The following is a 19,618-nucleotide window of genomic DNA, read 5'->3' as shown; positions in this document are numbered from 1 at the left end:
GTGCCCTCTGATTAAGACAGCCCTGAACAGACTAAATGGACAGATGTAGTTTTAATCTGAATGCCTCCAATCCACTCCTCCTGAATCAACACCCCCGACTATGAAACTATGGAAGAACACCCTTCAGTACGAGGTCAGGAAAATACTTGTTTTGCCAGCATATGAAGTCTTCTCCCCAACTGGCTATTCTTCAGTAACAATATGATGTAGTCTCCAGCCTTAAAGTGGTTGTAAACCTCAGACATGAAATATATATTGTCAAAAGTATTGCCTTTCTTTACACACACACATAAACTTTAATAGCATCCCAGTCTTATTCTGTAGGGTTCAATATTGAGTTGGCCCGCCCTTTGCAGCTATAACCGCTTCAACTCTTCTGGGAAGGCTGTCCACAAGGTTTAGGAGTGTGTCTATGGGAATGTTTTACCATTCTTCCAGAAGCGCATTTGTGAGGTCAGACACTGATGTTGGATGAGAAGGCCTGGCTTGCATTCTCCACACTTATTCAACCCAAAGGTTTTCTGTCGGGTTGAGGTCAGGACTCTGTGCAGGCCAAAAGTTCTTCCACCCCAAACTCACTAATTCATGTCTTTATGGATTTTGCTTTGGGCCTCTGCAAAGGGTGGCCCAACTCAATATTGAACCCTACGGACTAAGACTGGGATGCCATTAAAGTGTGAGTAAAGGCAGTTGTCCCAATACTTTTGGCTTTTGTTTACTTGTCTCAATCCAGAGCACTACATGTAATTTCTGTCAGCTGCCTTTTTCCTCTGCCAACAGTATGAATAATTTCTGATGAGTTTTCCTGACATCAAGAGAAAAATGTTCATGGGGAGGACACAGCCTATGATTGACAACCTCAACTCTGTACCTGTATTATGTGTGCAGGGGGCGTGTCCCTTCCCTCCAATCAGCTCTCAGAGCTCTTCTCATTGATGTAACTTCAGCTCCCTGCCCCCTGCTTTTCAGAGCTGAGAAATCCTGTGTAAATTCTGCACTTTGAATAAATGTAGGGAAAAGATGACTGTAGTTACACAGGTACAACTTATGTATGAGGATTTGTCCCCGGGCACCCGCAATCGCTCATGACAGAGCAGGAATGTAGATCTGTGTGTAAACACACAGATCCACGTCCTGTCAGGGGAGTAGAGACTCTGGGCCAGATTCAGAAACAAATGCCTATCTTTAGGCGGGCGTAGCGTATCTCATATATGCTATGCCGCTGTAACTTTGAGAGGCAAGTCCCGTATTCAGAAAGAACTTGCGCCAGAAGTTACGGCGGCGTAGCGTATATGAGCGTAAGCCCGCCTAATTCAAAATAGGCTGGTAGGGGGCGTGTTGTATGCTAATTAATCGTGACCCCACGTAATTGACGCTACTAACGAACGGCGCATGCGCCGTCCGTGAATGTATCCCAGTGCGCATGCTCCAAATTACACCGCAAATAGTCAATGCTTTAGACGTGAACGTAACTTACGCACAGTCCCATTCGCGTACGACTTACGCAAACGATGTAAACGACGCAAAATTCGATGCTGGCCCGACGTCCATACTTAACATTGGCAGCCCAGACAGGGGTTAACAATGAGCTGCTGAGCGTGCACGTGTTCCACGAGCTCTGCGTCTCCCTGCAACAGGCAGATTGAATGGACAGATAGCCTCTCTGGAGCTTGTTTGAGCGGATACTCTGTGTGGACACTATTTGGATACATTTGGATACATGGGTGCTATCTTGGACTGATCCCTTTGATCTTTTGATGCCTGACTGTGCCTGACTGTGCCTGGGAGTTCCCCCTGCTCATCGCTACTCATCGCTACTGTTACCACTACTGTTACCATTGCCGTTGTGCTGCCGCTGGAGGTGTCAGATTCCCGATCGTTTTTTTTTTTTTTGCGGATGACTAGTGACCTAGTGACCTAGGGAACAGAGCTGCTGCCCGCCGACCAGATCTATCAACCTGATCTAATAGCGGTACCTGTATACCTGTATACCTGTGACCGGCGTGACCTGTGCCTGGCGTGATCCGTGATCCGTGCCTGGCGTGTGTGTTGGTGCATCCCGCTCTACTCCTCCGCTCCACTCCCCACTTAACACTCTACACCCCGCAAAATCCCGCAAAGCCGTGCAAATCCGTGCAACAGCCTGAACTGAGCTGAACCGAGCTGAACTGAGCAGTGAATTGATCTGAGCTGTTACCGGAGATTGAAGGGAGTTGCAGGCGGCGCGTGGATGTGAGTGGATGCGGACAAAGTGTCACATATTTTTCATCCGTACACCCGCACATCTCTGTAGTTGGAGGTCGGGTGCTGGTGCCAGCTGCTGCCGCTGTCTGTCTGAGTTGTTTGTTGCAGGTGAATCAGGAAAACCAGGAGACCAGGAGATCCGGAGAAAATATAAAAGAAAGTCTAAAAGGTAAAAAAAAAAAACTTTCTTAAAGGACTTTTACCAGACTTTCAAATAGCTGACGTTGAGTGGTCACCCGTGGTGGTGTTGGAGAGGGGAACCCCCAAGGTGTTGTGGGAGAAGCCTGAGAGGTTTAAAAAATAAATAAATAAATATACTCTCCTACAGACTATAGACTACAGACTCCAACAGACTCCTATAGAATTATATAGACTTTTACCAGCTGACGCTGAGTGACCGCCTGTGGTGGTGAGGGGGAAGAGAGGAACCCCCAAGGTGCCCCTAGAAAGATTGCTGGAGTGCCCGCTACAGTACCGCTACAGACGTTAAGATCTATTATTAAGAAACGTATTCCTGATTCCTGATTTTACCGATCTTACTGATTATACACTGGTCATAAATTATAGTGGCTGGTTATAGAGGTTGGTCTATAGCGGTGTTTTTCATACCCCGTTATTCCCTTTCTCTCTATATTTCTCTGCAATATCGAAAACTTAGTTATTCTCAGCGACAGAGACAAGATGACTTCAGGTAAAACAAAATCCTCTTTATCTACTAGGGCAGCGGCGGCCGCTGCAGCAGTCGCTGCCTTTCAGTCTCTTCCATCGTTCCAATTAGATAAAGAAAGCATGCTATCCATGGATAAAACTGTTGGAAAAACTGCTGATAAAACTAAAGTTGATAAATCGAATAAATCTAATAAAATGGATAAAATTGATAGAATTGAGGAGTCTATAGGAGAGGAAGCTGCAAGGGTAAATAAGGCAACTTACAAGGCAACAACGATAGAAGGAACAGATGGAGTAGATGTACCATATACGGATAATGTTAACCAGGCTAGGCCTATGGACTTGGAGTTATCCTCCTCTTCAGTACATACTGGGAAGGGTCCAGTCACAACGCAGCAAGGCGCGTCAAGGGACTCTTTAGGCTCGGGGTCTGAAATAGCTGTTTTAATCTCTGCATTTAGGGCTGATTTTGAATCATGGGCTATAAAAATTGAATCTTCTATTTATTCCGAAGTAAGTACACTTAGAGAACAAGTAACAGTTACCAGTAATGTAGTATCTGGAATTGCCCATACACAAGAAGATCACACTGCACGCCTTATTGCTTTGGAGACTGCATCCCAAATAAACATACATCGTCTTCGTCAACACCAACTACGTATTGAAGATAGCGAAAATCGTAACCGGAGAAATAACATCCGTTTAAAAGGGATCCCAGAAGATATTTCAGGCGCTAATTTAAATCCTAAAGTGGTTGCTATTCTTAATCAAGTTTTGGGTAGGGAGACTGATTCTAATATCGAATTAGACAGAGTACACCGAGTGGGGAGAGGGATGAGGGATCAAGCCAGTCGCCCTAGAGATGTTGTATGTCGAGTGCATTATTACACTCTAAAAGAGGAAATCATGCGTAAAGCTTGGAGTCACGGCCCGGTTGTCAATGAAAATTCCACTATCCACCTATATCCAGACCTGTCTAGGAATACATTGTACATGCGAAGGATGGTTCGTCCTCTACTAGACTTAATTCGCCAATCAGGCGCTACTTATACTTGGGGTCACCCTTTTAGTATACAAGTAACAAAGGGACATGAGACGTTCGTCCTCTATGAACCAGAACTTCTTCCAGCATTTTTTGATTTTCTTGGACAGAATCATATTCCTATCCCTAATTGGCTTGATCCACCAGAGGAACACCGCCAGCCAGGAAGACTATCTGTCACCCGTAATCAGCAACAGGGAAGTGTTGGATCTCGATCTGGGATCCAAGACGCTAATCAAGGGACAAACTAGTTAGAATAAAGTTGGAAGTTCTAGGTATCCCCCTTTTTGTCCCTTTCCTTCCCTTCTCCCCCCCCCCCTAGTTATTTTTTATCCGTCAGCCTGACGGCGATTCATAATGGGATTAATATGGAGAAACGACCAGCCCTGGTCGGATTTCTGTTTGAATTTCTTTTTTGGTCAGATAGTGAACTATAGCGGTAAGCAGAGGAGGAGGGTGAGTGGAGGGAAGGGGATAGGGTAGAGGGAAATTTACATATTAAATGCTTTTTGTTTAGTGGTAAGTAGGAAACTATATGATGTGATAGGTACTTTAACCCACTTGAACATAAGGGGATATGATTTCTGTGATATGTGTTAAAAAGCTTTTTTAGAATAACTAGTGAATTGATTGGGTATACACTTTCCCTTAAATTCAATAATGATTTAAAGTCTGCGATAGCGCAGGGAGCGCATCTCGTGGTTTTGTTAAATTTGTGTTTTTTATTTCTCCCCCTCCCCCCTTTTTCTGGGGTGGGTTTTATTTATTTGTTTAATTTTTTTTTTTTTTTTTTTCTCTGTGTTTCCCAATCTCCTCCCCCCCCCCCCCTTTTTTTTTTTTTTTTTTTTTTTGTCGTTTGTGTGTTTAGTATTGTTGTTCACCCCCTATATAGGCTAGGCACAGTTTGTGCCTATGGTGTGAAATATCACACAGTGTACTGCACAAGTTAGTACATTAGGGTCTCTTCGAGACGTTCACCACCCCCCCTCCCCCCCTTTTTTTTTTTTTTTTTTTTTTTTCCCTCTTTCTCTTTCTTTTTTCTCTTTCTCTCTCTCAATCATGGCTACTACAATGGTGTCCCAACCAGTGCTAAAGATATGCTCCTACAATGTTAGGGGCCTAAACATAGCATCTAAGAGAGGGCAAATTATATATCAAATGCATAAACATAAAGTTAATTTGCTCTTTCTACAAGAAACCCATTTTCAGACTGATTCTTTCCCCATCTGCCCTAGTGGACATTTCAATCGGTGGTTTCATAGCACTAATCCAGAACAGAAGACTAAAGGAGTCTCTATCGCGTTCCATAAAACCTTGCCTATTGAATTAATTGATGATATGGTAGACCCTCAGGGAAGGTACGTTTTTGTTAAGTTTTTCTTGTGGGGAACTAAATTTACAGTGGCAAATATATATCTACCGAATACAAACCAAAGCCAAATAGCAATGAGATATTTGGAAATACTGTCTGGCTTCATGGAGGGGAGACTTATTCTGGGGGGAGATTTTAATCTTCCAATGGACCCGCAAATAGACACCTCCCCATTAAGAAAAGTGGTTTCAGGGTCCAGGTTGAAGACATTGAAGCGTACTCTCTATGATTATCATTTGATAGATGTTTGGAGGATACTACACCCTAAATCAAGAGACTATACATACTTCTCAACGGTCCACCAATCCTATAGTCGAATTGACTACTTTTTTGTTGATCATAATTGCTTGGATTGGTCACCAACATGTGATATCGGTACAATGGTTTGGTCAGATCATGCACCTCTTTTTTTGGAACTTATTATCCCCTCTGTTCCACTTAGAGAATGGACATGGCGCTTAAATGACGCATTATTAGAAAATACAGAGTGCTCTAACCATATAGCGGAAACTATCTCAAATTTCTTGTTAGACCATGCCCTAGATTCTACGTCACTTCCCATTCAATGGGAAGCTATGAAAGCAGTTTTGAGAGGGTCTTTTATTCAATTAGGTACCCGAATGAAAAAGAAGCGGTCAGCAGATATTACAAAGGCGTTTCAAAAACTTAGAAGCTTAGAAACAGAACACAAGAGATTAAACACGACAGAAACTCTATTAGAGGTTGATTTAGCAAGGTCATGTCTGCGTAAACTATATGAGTCATCTGCCCGCACATATTCAAGTAAGGTGGCGTTACACCAATACAAATTTAGTGATAAGTGCGGAAAGTCGTTGGCTAGTTCTCTAAATCCATACCAGACTCCTACTTTTATCTCAAAGCTTCAGGGTTCAAATGGTGAAATAATATCTTCACCATCTTTAATTAGGGATACATTTAGTGACTTTTATCAGTCTTTATACAATATACCCCCAAACAAATTTCTAAGCGCATTTGATAATGAAGAAGATAAAGTAACATCTTACATAGTAGATAATTCGATACCTGCTTTGGCGAGAAATATAGTAGAAGAGTTGGAAACTGTAATCACTGAAGAAGAAGTTACCAAAGCTATTGTTAATACCCCGGGGGGTAAAAGCCCAGGCCCCGATGGCTTTACACCAAAATTTTATAAACACTTTTCTTCTCTTATTACTCCCTTTCTAACTAGAGTATTTAATTCTATAGCAAACGGATCTACTTTTCCGAAACAAACGCTGGAAGCACATATCTCACTTATTCCGAAACCAGATAAGGATCTTTCGCTGTGCGCAAATTTCAGACCTATATCTCTAATTGGGGTAGACGTAAAAATATTTTCAAAAATTCTAGCAGGCCGTTTACAACCACTATTGCCTCAACTAATCCATTTAGATCAGGTTGGCTTTGTCAGTGGTCGAGAGGCAAGAGATAACACGCTTAAAACCCTCCTGCTGACGGACTATGCCCGTGTTCATGAGATTCCTTTATGTCTGTTAACAGTTGACGCCGAAAAGGCGTTTGACCGGGTTAGTTGGAAATTTTTACGAGCTGCCCTCTTACAAATTGGCTTGGGTCCCTGTATGATGGCAAGGATTATGTCTCTTTACCATTTGCCCTCGGCTAGAGTTAGGGTGAATGGATCGTTGTCCCTAGCTTTTCATATCTCTAATGGAACACGTCAGGGTTGTCCTCTTTCCCCATTGTTGTATGTTATAATAATGGAACATCTTGCAAATGCACTGAGACAAAATGAAAACATAACGGGCATTCAAGTAGGTCCCTTACATGAAAAACTGGCCCTATTTGCAGATGATCTATTATTATTTGTAACAAATCCACATACCTCTATTCCTTCTATACTCTTAGAATTCCAGAGATTTAGCGAAGTTAGTAATTTTAAAGTCAATTATAACAAATCAGAACTTCTCAATATATCTGTTCCGCAAGCCAAAATGAAGCGAATATCGAAGGACTTTCCATTTAAGACGTGTATGGAGTCGATTCGATACTTGGGGGTTAGTATCCCAGCGTCACCAGCACAACTATATTCTCTAAATTTTCTCCCTATGCTCAATAAAATCCAAACAACTCTGACATCATATACACTTAAACGTCTCTCGTGGTTTGGTAGAATTAATACCCTTAAGATGGACATACTCCCTCGTCTTCTATACCTGTTTCAAACAATCCCAATCCATCTTCCGGCAGTGTTCTTTCGTAAAATTCATCGACTCTTTTCTAGGTTTATCTGGAATTCAGTCCAGTCAAGAATTAGTTTTGAGACACTGTCTCTACCAAAAAATAAAGGTGGAGTGGGGGTACCAGACGTTTCGATCTATCATAAAGCGACCATATTAGCACGTATCATTGACTGGTTTCACCACTCCTCCTCGAAGCAATGGGTTCAATTGGAAGGACATATGAATCCTATAGATTTATGTGCCCTTCCATGGACATCGCCTATTTTACGAAAAGGCCTTTCAATACCAGTAGACCTTACTAGGCAAACACTGTATATATGGGACCGATTGATACCTATATATAAAATATCAAAACAGTTGAGCCCCATGACCCCTTTTTTTGGAACACCGGATTTTATACCAGCTTTACACCCAATCACCTTTGGGCCCTGGCACAAACAAGAACATAGGAGAATTGCTCAAGTACTTCAGACAGATTCATTATCAGTGGTAGATTCTCCGTTGACTAAGACCTCTCAGAACCCTGCGCAGTGGTTACAGAGACATCAAGCCTTATGCTATATACGATCAATTCCATCGAAACAAGATTTCTATGCTGAACCAACCGCATTTGAATCTTTGTTATTACAAAAAGAACCACTGTCACACTCAATTTCTATAATATATTCTATCCTTTTGCTTTCAATTCGTCCAGATCTACCCCCGTTTACACGGAAATGGGAGAAAGAACTCCAAGAGAATATAGCTTTACCAGATTGGCAAAAAAGTTTCATTATGACTCATAAAACCTCAATAGACACAAGATCACAAGAAAAGGCATATAAGCTGGTGAGTAGATGGTATAGGTGTCCTTCTATAATGCACCAAATTAATCAAGATATACCTGACACCTGTTGGCGTTGCCATTAGGCAAAAGGTAGCATGCTACATGTCTGGTGGGATTGCCCGCCGGTAAGAAGGTTCTGGAAACAAATTTTCGATTTATATGGAAAACTGGAGGGTACAGTAATTTGTGCATTACCCAGAGTGGCTCTCCTAAACATGACCCCAGGTCCCTTAAAAAAGGCAAGAGATGAGGTGCTTGGATACTTCATTTCAGCAGCTAGAGTAGTTATCCCGCGATATTGGAAGACAAGGTTAGTGCCTTCCCTGGGGGAATGGGCGAAGGAATTGGAACGCTCTAGGGACTTGGAAAGCCTATTGGCACGGGAAATGGGAAGGGAAGAGCAGTTTTCTTATACCTGGACTGCATGGTCTGAATTTCGAAAGTCAGATGAATTCTTAAGCTGGGTTAAAGGGAACCATATAGATGAGTAGCCATGCTGGGGGGATTATCACTAGTGGATCATAACCCTTTTTTTACTTCCTATCTCTTTTATTTTATTCTTTTCTACCTCTCTCTTTCCCCCCCCTTGTTTTTTTTTTTTTTTTTTGTTTGTTTTTTTTTTTGTTTTGTTTTGTTGTTTTTTTTTTTTTTTTCCCCTCTATCTCCCTCATGTATGTTTGTTAGACGTTTTGGTTAAGATAATATGTATCATATTTGTATGCTTGATTGCTACGATTATAGTAGTAATGTATGTATAACTGGGAACTACTAGAACTTAATAAAACTCAGATTGAAAACATACTTAACATTGGCTACGTCTCATATAGCAAGGGTAGCTTTACGCTGGAAAAAGCCTTACATAAACAACGTAAATCAAAGCGCCGGGCGGACGTACGTTTCTGAATCTGCGTATCTAGCTCATTTGCATATTCTACGCGTAAATCTACGGAAGCGCCCCTAGCGGCCAGCGTAAATATGCACCCTAAGATACGACGGCGTAGGAGACTTATGCCGCTCATATCTAGGCAACAGTGAGACGTATCTGATTCTATGAATCAGGCGCCGAGATGCGACGGCCCTCATTCGGAGTTACGACGGTGTATCTGGAGATACGCCGACGTAACTCCTTTCTGAATCTGGCCCTGTGTGTTCCTAGTATATAGGAACACCGATCGGTCTCCTTCCCTGGTCAGTCCCATCCCCCCCCAGTTAGAACACCCCTAGCGTTAACCCCCTTCCCTGCCAGTGACATTTATACAGCTTTTTTAAGTTCTGATCGCTGTATAAATGTCAATGGTCCCAAAAAAGTATCCGATCGCAGTCCTGATAAAAATCGCAGATCGCCGCCATTACCAGTGAAAACAATAATAATAATAAAAATGCCATAAATCTATCCCCTATTTTGTAGACGTTAAAACTTTTGCGCAAACCAATCAGTATTGCAATTTCTTTTACCAAAAATATGTAGAAGAATACACATCGGCCTAAACTGATAAAGATTTTTTTTTATTTACATTTTTAGGGGATATTTATTATAGCAAAAAGGTACAAAATTATTATGGTCCGGATTCAGCAAGAATTTACGCCGGCGTATCTATAGATACGCCGTGTAAATTCAAAGCTGCGCCGGCGTATCTTCTTTCTGTATTCAGAAAGCAAGATACGCCGAAATTAGGCTAAGATCCGACTGGCGTAAGTCTCTTACACCGTCGTATCTTAGGGTGCATGTTTACGCTGGCCGCGACGTAGAATATGCAAATGACCTAGATACGCCGATTCACAAAGGTACGTGCGCCCGGCGGAATTTTTTTACGTTGTTTGCGTAAGGCTTTTCCGGCGTGACGTTGCTCCTGCTTCTATGAGGCGTACGCAATGTTAAGTATGGACGTTGTTCCCGCGTCGAATTTTGAATTTTTTACATTGTTTGCGTAAGTCGTTCGCGAATAGGGCTGGACGTAATTTACGTTCACGTCGAAACCAATACGTCCTTGCGGCGTACTTTGGAGCAATGCACACAGGGATATGTACACGGACGGCGCATGCGCCGTTTGTAAAAAATGTCAATCACGTCAGGTCACCACCCATTTACATAAAACACGCCCCCCTTATTTGAATTAGGCGCGCTTACGCCAGCCCCATTATGCTACGCCGCTGTAACTTAGGAGGCAAGTGCTTTGTGAATACAGCACTTGCCTCTCTGATTTACGGCGGCGTAGCGTAAATACGATATGCTACGCCGCCGTAACAATGCGCCCAGCTACCTAAATCCGGCTTTATGTTTTTTTCAAAATCGTCACAAAAAAGTTGGTGATCAAATACCACGAAAAGAAAGCTTTATTTGTGGGGAAAAAGGACATCAATTTTGTTTGGGTACGGCGTCGCACGGCCGTGCAATTGTCAGTTAAAGCGACGCAGTGCCATTTTACAAAAAATGGCCTGGTCAGGAAGGGGGCAAATACTTCTGGGGCTGAAGTGGTTAAAGTGTCTTTCTCAGCAGTGTGAAAAAGAAGGTTCTTTATATTCCCATCGTCCATTCCTGAAACCTTGTTCCCTGTTGCGCTTTGGCTCTGTTGGCACCAAGACTGGTGGGTGCATGCACGGATTGTAATGCCCCGTACACAAGACCGGATTTTGTGTTCCGACGGAATTCCGCTCAAGCTTGGCTTGCATACACACAGTCACACAAAAGTTTCAACTGTCAAGAAAGCAGTGACGTACAACACTACGCCGAGCCGAGAAAATTAAGTTCAATGCTTCCAAGCATGCGTCAAATTGTTTCCGAGCATGCGTCGGAATTTTACGCGTCGGAATTGCTACAGACGATCGGATTTTCCAATAGGAATTTTTTCGTCTGAAAATTTGAGAACCAGCTCTCAATCTTTTGCTGGTGAAAATTAGTTTTTTTCCCTTTTGTGAGAAAGATTTTACATGAATAAATAAAAGCTGACCGTTGTAAGCATTGTACTGTCAGTAGTAAATGGTTTGTCACAGAAAAAAAGCCTAAAAAATAAAACAAAGGCAGCCATTGAATTGGAAAGATTTAATATCATTTATATTTGCTTTGGGGTTGAATACTGCTTTAGGTTTGCCAACTTTGTTTAAATGTGGTCATTCCTACAGAGATTATACAATATAGTAATATTCAGAGACGCACTATAAAATATATAACTATTATAATTTTTCCAACAGTGCATGCAAAAATGTGTAAGCCTTTCCTGAGCAGATGTCAATAAATTCATTTTATTATTTTGAGAAATTAATTTGATTAATGTATTCATGTATTTATTTGTATTTGTTTGCATCTTTTTTCACCAGACAAGCCCGTTTCTCCATACAGTAACTACACTGGACTCTATCCCACTCTGCCATTGCATCCTGTGGTAAGTAGAGCCTCAAAGGACCATTAGATTCTACTTATTGAGCTATTACTCTGTGCTTAATGATGGGACTAAACCTCTGATACATTAAACACACATCACAACAAGATTACAGCTGTCAAAGTTTTGAATTAGAGGATGTATAAAAGATAGTGGCAGAAAATATCCAGGACCTATGATACTCATTCCTTGATAGAAAGTAATAGAACAGTGCCCCCTACAGGAAATGTCACATACAGCATGGCTCAGACACAACCTTTGATCTTGAACAACTCAGCTTTAGTTTATTGCATATTTAGGGCTTTGCTCACACCAGCAATACCTGAAAAACGCTGGTATGAATCAATATGTGCTACCATGCATTTACAGTGCAATACTGGATGCTGCACAAATGACCACAATGGGGAAATACATTGGACTTGTTTGCACAATGATTGGTGAGAACGGCATAGCGCCCAACTGTGCCTCATTTGAAGAGACTGGCCCTCCTTTGAGACCAAATCCCTCCATCCTTTGTGCAGTATTAGATGAACCTCTCTTTGGTCTGATGTGTTCAGCTATATAGAAAATATTTTATTTTACTACCAAACATGTTATGCTGCCCTAAACTTTTTATCCAGACTCTATGGGCCAGATTCACGTGGAATCGCGGCGGCGTAACGTATCCTAGATACGTTACACCGCCGCAATTTTTCATCGCAAGTGCCTGATTCACCAAGCACTTGCGATGAAAACCTACGCCGGCGGCCTCCGGCGCAAGGCGGGCCAATTCAAATGGGCGTGTGCCATTTAAATTAGGCGCGCTCCCGCGCCGGACCTACCGCGCATGCTCCGTTTCCGAACTCCCGCCGTGCTTTGCGCGAAGTGACGTCATTTTTTTTGAACGGTGACGCGCGCAGCGTAATTCCGTATTCCCGGACGGCTTACGCAAACGACGTTATTTTTTACATTTCGACGCGGGAACGACGGCCATACTTTACACAGCAATACGATTGCTGTGCAAAGTTAAGGCACCAAAAAAAAACGACTAACTTTGCGACGGGAAACTAGACTAGCGGCGACGTAGCGAATGCAAAAAAACTTCGGGGATCGCCGTAACTCCTAATTTGCATACCCGACGCTGGTTTACGATGCGAACATGTTGTTTCTGATACGACAGAGAGCAGCAGCAGACCTCTGCAGACATTTCTGCGCATGTTAAAATGAGCCACAGAACCCTATAAAGTTTGATGCCAGAACCCACGCGGCTTAGCCACATATGTCATAGATCTGTCCCATGTCTCTGCCAGATCATAAAAGCTTGATAAAGACCTGCCACCCAATTGCACATTCGCCAGTTAAGTATAGATGATGGTACCGAGATAACAATATCCCAGCTGCTTCAAAGACTTAAAGCGGGGGTTCCGGGCATAATTTTTTTTTTGCAAGCTAAAATTAATCACATTAAATAGTCCCTAAAACATATTAATAGCTCCCCAATCATTCCAGAAATCATTGCAAACACTTGCCTTATCCTCCAGCTCATGTTGTGGCCGTATCCATCATATGTGTGGGCATGTGAAGCCCAGTTCCTTTTTCTTCCTGGTTCTCAGGGAGAGGTGCATGTTGGGTGATTTTTAGGTACAGTAATGCCCAGAGACTCCTGGGAAATGAGTGTCATCATTTCCCAGGAGGCAATGGGGTCTTAGGACAGGAAGTTGAACCATCTAGAACCAGGAACTAGGCAGATTGCAAATACTGCCTAGTAACAGCCAGATAGAAGTGAGAACAAAATACATATATATTTTTTTTTTACATTAAAGGCAAGCTGTTAATAGATAGTAATTTTTTAGGGTGGAACTCCACTTTAATTTTCAATTGTGTCTGGAGTATGCTATCATTGTGTACCATTTTTAGAGTCTTTATCACTGGGCGTTTTCTGTAATTACACTTCTTGTTCCAAGCTGATACATTGCAACATTCTTTATCATTCTGATTTTAGGACATGGATGCTGTGAATCACATACCTGTACATCTACCACGGATTTCAATGGAGCCTTGGAGATACCATCTTTGAATCTCTGACACATTGACAGCGCAGCCCTCCAGCCTGACTAGAAGACCCTGATAAAGTTCAGTTGGGCAGAGTTCAGAACAAGACATATAGGTGTGAAGAATCTGATCTAACCCTACGGGAAGCAGACAAAACAAATTGTATCTCAAGTCATCCCAGCAATTCTTCTTTTGCAGTGCTATGAATATTTGAACAGGCTACATTATAATTTAATCATTCTTGGTCTGATTTACTATGTTTTCCACTTGCCAGACAGCTCCCCGGAGCCTTAATTAACTAACCTGTTAACAATTCCGAAGGACAAATGTTTGCTTGGAGTGCAACGAGTAGCAAACATCTGCTCTTTATTGGTCGGTAATTCTGACACTTAGGTGTTTTGTAAAGGAAAAGTCATACTATGACTGTGTATATTCTTATCAAACCAAAGAAAATTTGTATTAAAATCTTACATAGAAGAGAGCCACCTACATTCAATCACTGAAAACTCTGGTGAACCTTTGCAAGTGGCAAACAGAAGAAGAGGGGAGGGAGACCTACTATATAGTGGGAAAGAGTTAGAATCTCTGTTTGGTTTTTATTCCTGTGTCCTTGCTTAGGAAAACGTTCTATACTTCCTGCAGCAGTGACAATGATAACCGAAATAGGAAGGGTATAGAAATCTCCCCAACGGGGACAAATATGGCAATATAATAATTTTTATTAGTGGGAAAAGAGTTAAAACCTGTGCCTTATTTTCATTTATCCTTTTAGGTCTGCGCATATATACTTATTTTTATTGCTTTGATGAGCAGAGTAATGAAAACTACACACCACTGGTCTAAGGCCTCTTCCACATGAGGCGGACTGATCTCTGCTGAGCCGGTGGATGACAAGTCCCTCTCTGCTCACTGAGTGGGGAGGGGCTTGTGCAGCACGGCTGTCTCCTATGGCGAGATCTGATGAAAACGGACGACCTAAACAGTCCGACCGTGTGAAAGGGGCCTCAGAGTTCACCGTAGTACAGGCGGTCCCCTAGTTACAAACATCCGACTTACAAATGACTCCTACTTACAGGAGGGAGTAAACAGGAAGTCAGAGGAAATCTACCCCTAAGGCCCCGTACACACGACCGAACATGTCTGCTGAAACTGGTACGCGGACCAGTTTCAGCAGACATGTTTGGTCGTGTGTACGGCCGATCGGACAGGATTCCAGCGTACATTTGCCTGCCAGACCGTTTTCGAGCGGGCAAATGTTTCTAAACATGTTTAGAAACATGCCCGCTGGAATCCTGTGCGTCGGACATGTTGGGTCGTCTGTACAGACTTACCGTACATGTCCGAGTGGCCGCCATCCCTCGCATGTACTTCCAGGGCCGCGCACGTCGCCGCGTCATCGTCGCGGCGACGGCGCAGCCTCGTCACCGCGTAACGTGTAAGCGCGGATTTCTGTATGATGGTGTGTACAGCCATCATACAGAAATCTCCGGGGCGGACCGTTTTCATTGGACATGTTTGCCCGTGTGTACGAGGCATAAGAAGTTATTATGGGAAAAGGTGTCTCCACTGAAGCTTTATCACCAATCCTTATTTCCACAACAACCCAACATTTTCAAAATCCAATTGTCATTGGGACAGAAAGTTAGGTGAAATCTTCTGACCAGGGACATAGACAGAAAAACAGACGTTATAGAGGTGTTAACCCTTCCCTATGCTATCCAAAACACTTAAAAATAGTTTTTTGGGCTGGAGCTACACTTAAAAAATTGACCTGTTCCAAATTACAAACAGATTCAACTTAAAGCCGGAGTTCACCCGAAAAAATTTAACCTTAGATTGATGCTCATTTTGTCAAGGGGAATCGGGTAGTTTTTTTAAAAACGAAGCAGTACTTACCGTTTTAGAGAGCGATCTTCTCCGCCGCTTCCGGGTATGGTCTTCGGGACTGGGCGTTCCTATTTGATTGACAGGCTTCCGACGGTCGCATACATCGCGTCACAAGTAGCTGAAAGAAGCCAAACGTCGGTGCGGCTCTATACGGCGCCTGCGCACCGACGTTCGGCTACTTTCGGAAAATCGTGACGCGATAGATGCGACCGTCGGAAGCCTGTCGGAAGACTGTCAATCAAATAGGAATGCCCAGTCCCGCAGCCCATACCCGGAAGCGGCGGAGAAGATCGCTCTCTAAAACGGTAAGTACTGCTTAGATTTAAAAAAAACTACCCGATTCCCCTTGACAAAATGAGCATTAATCTAAGGTTAAAATTTAACATTTCCGGGTGAACCTCCACTTTAAGAACAAACCTACAGACCCTGTCTTGTAACCCGGGGACCGCCTGTAGTCATTTTCATAAACAAGGTTCATGGAATGACGCAGCCAACAAGTTTCAAGGGCTAGGAAAAAATCCCCCTGCATCAGGGCTCCATGTACGTGAGAAGCTGGAATCAGAGCTTATTAAATCAAAGCATTTGCTGGTTTTGCTGTTGTTTTGTTTGTTGAGCAGCATTTCTCAAATGTTTTAATACAAAGGAACTCTTGAAATAATTTTCATCACTTGGGGAACCCCTGCTGTATTATTACATCGCTAGCTTAGGGAACATTTGTATAGCCAGTAAGTTGTAACTATATTATTACACAAAAAGTAGGGGATCTAGCATATTTCCCACTCCCCTGCTCTATAAGAAAAATTTGTTGCAGTAACAATCATGACATGGCCAGAAAAGAGAGACCAATTGTGAAATTTGTAGTGTTCCTTACATTGGTGGTCAGTGGAAAAGTGCCCTCCAATATGATAGTTGGTTCAGTGGTCCCATACATTGGTGGGCAATGGCAGATGGACACTTTATATTATTGGTCAATGGGAGAAGGACACTCTTACTTTGTTAAACAGTGGGAAAACTGCCCCCTTACATAAAGCTAAAAAGATCATTAATATCAGCGGTTACTGGGAGTTAGAAACTCTTGTTGCTCAAGGAACCCCTAGCAATCTCTGTTAGGAACCTAAGTGTTCCACAGAACCCTGGTTGAGAAACCCTATGCTAGAGTGAAAAGGAGATAGAAGTAGAGGTTGTGTGATACAGAAAGCCTCTGCAACCAAGGTAGTGTTCTGCTTTTTTACTCAGAGTAGGCATAACATGTTACTTTACACAACCAAATACTAATTTCATACATTTAACTGACATGAGCATCCTGAAAAACTTAAATTGATGACATTGTCTCTTCCAGTTCATTTGACTAGATGCTGATCATTAGATACCAGACTGCAACTATCCAACACAGATACACTCTTATCCAGGCTTTCAGTATATTTATTGCTGACTGAGTTCCTACCAGGCAATTTTTCCTTTTTTTTCCTGGCCTAGTGACAATGATCTTTGGAAAGGGAAGTGAAAACTATGTGGGCACAGTGGGCAATGAAAACCTGATGGAGGCTCTAACCCTTCCCCACTCTACAAACTAACATTCAGCATGCATACATCAAATACAGTATAACACGTGGTATCTGTTCTTGTTAGTTTGCTATTGGAATGTATACATTTTTGTGAGATTGACTTTGCTTATGCCATACATTTCTGTTTCTTATTGCTTCTCCATGAAGGAATATACTATGAGTATTATAAAATTATCATAGTTTTGTCGCCTGAAGCGCGACGCTCAAAAAACGCTAAAGGGGAAAAAATACATTATTCCCTATGGAGATGGTTCACGTCTCCACTCCAAAACGCCTGACGCCGAACGCCTGAAGCTCAAACAACTTCCGGACCCTTATTTGTCGCGCGAAACGGGCGGTTTGGGCGTTTTTGAGCGTTTCCATTTCCCATAGAAAGTAATGGAAACTCTCGATTCAAGCAACTAGCGCGACAACGAGCGTTTGCTACGGGCATTTTGTCGCTTTAATCAATAGAACATTTCACCCAGGCAGAAGATAAAAAAAATCTACCAACATAGCAACAAGTGATGAAAAGATGATAATTTTTCCTATTGGCTAAAATAAAAAACGTCGAAGTACAAAAATGTCGGACGACGCTGTATGCAAACGCACAAATAAGCATGAATACGCGCAACAAAACACTGGAAAAAAACGCCGGAAAAAACGACCGAACGACCTACGCTCAGGTGTGAATGCAGCCTTAAAGATGATGTTTTGTCAATTTGTTGGCAGTCACGATTCACCACCAGCTTCTGCCAAACTGGCTAGGTCACCTCCTATCATCTTCTTACTTGGGGTGTGCATATACCTGTATAGGAAGAAACTCTGTCGCCTTAGTTACTCACATTCTCCTGGCCTGAGGCCCACCTCCAACAATATTGGAATGTCCACATGTACAGCCACTTAACGGAATTTTACTGTAACAGCAACATGTCAATAGATCTGTGCATTACATTCTTCACCTCCATAACTAGATGACCAGCACTATAATTCACAACAGTGTAAAAACACATGAACACTGAATGTCCAGCCAGCTCTTTACACTCCTCCTTGCAGATCCCTCATAAGTGGGTTCTCCCCCAGAGTCTCTATGGCCCACCCACCCTCACGTTTTTGACGTTTTTTTAAACTGCGCATGCGCCGGGCGACTACATTTCCCAGTGCGTATTGCGGCTAAGTACGCCGTACGGGCCTATTGATTTCGACGTGGACGTAAACGACGTAACTCCCGATTCGCGGACGACTTACGCAAACAACGTAAAAAATTTGAACCTCGCAGCGGGAACGGCGGCCATACTTTAACATTGTTATTCCACCTCATAGGTGGAATAACTTTAGGCCGTCCTAAGGCCTTACGGAAACAACGTAATTCGACTGCGGCGGCCGGGCGTACGTTTGTGAATCGGCGTACAAGCTCATTTACATAATCTACGCCAGCCGCAATGGAAGCGCCACCTAGCGGCCATCCGAAAAATTACAATCTAAGATAGGACGGCGCAAGCCGGCCTATCTTAGATATGTTTAAGCGTATCTCTGTTTGAGCATACGCTTTAACATATGGCGGCGTAGATTCGGAGTTAGGTCGGCTTATCTACTTATAAGCCGGCCTAACTCTTTCTGAATCTACCTAATTGACTTTATTGCAGCTCTCATCCAGTACCCTAGATGACGGGAAGACAAGAGGTATCGTGCCACCCAAATCAAACCAGCAGCTCCTTCGGGGGTAGTGCTACACTTTCTTCCCCACTGTTTGTATGAAGGCGGCCGTGGTTGTCACAAACTGATTTTCAACATGTCTGCCTTTGTTCATCTTCATTACATGGTGGATTGATGAGACTAGCCGTCTACAAAATAAAGATATGGATGTTTGTTCTTTCTCTTTAGCTCACAGGAAGTGACATGGACACTGCATTTCTGGCAAAACTGCAAGGTATTTTCTGTACTTATTAAAACACACCACGTCTAAGGACAAGTAAACTACAATATATATATAAAAAAAATCTTGGGTTTAGATGTGCTTTAAGCCTCTACTTTAAATGTCAGAACAGAAATGTCAGCCCAATGTCAGGCTGCCCTCCATTAAGACTGTACTGTCTTCTGTCTGAGCTCAGGGTGGATAAATAGCACTGTATTTGGTCTGCTGGTTGAGGGTAAAACCATTAATTAACAAATCTTATTGTTTTTATGTTTTGTGTACTTTCATTATTTGACTGTATTTTGAGCATTTGTTATCACTAGACTTGATGCTGAAAACAGCATGTCGTTACAGCCTGACACTCGGCCCGATGCTTCTGCTTTAACAGGGAGAGAATCTAAAAAAAAAACTAAGTAAAAAGCAAAAAATTTGTAATTCACAAGACATAAAGCTGCACTGTTATAACAATTCAAGAGTGGAGATTCAGAT

At 42.5% G+C, this 19,618-nt stretch overlaps 1 protein-coding gene across 1 annotated transcript in view; it reads left to right on the top strand.

The window, feature by feature from the left end:
- LOC120915305 (G-protein coupled receptor family C group 5 member C-like) overlaps nt 1–14,264 on the top strand; it is a 48,793-nt gene extending 34,529 nt beyond the window's left edge. Inside the window, exons 3-4 of the mRNA XM_040325684.1 lie at nt 11,691–11,755; nt 13,734–14,264. Coding sequence (XP_040181618.1) covers nt 11,691–11,755; nt 13,734–13,808 — 140 coding nt within the window. The 3' untranslated portion in view covers nt 13,809–14,264. The remainder of the gene's footprint in view (nt 1–11,690; nt 11,756–13,733) is intronic.
- The last annotated feature ends 5,354 nt before the right edge of the window (nt 14,265–19,618 follow it).

Source organism: Rana temporaria, chromosome 10, assembly GCF_905171775.1.
Source record: "Rana temporaria chromosome 10, aRanTem1.1, whole genome shotgun sequence".
Classification (NCBI taxonomy): Eukaryota; Metazoa; Chordata; class Amphibia; order Anura; family Ranidae; genus Rana; species Rana temporaria.
This window is presented reverse-complemented; position numbering and strand designations above follow the sequence as displayed.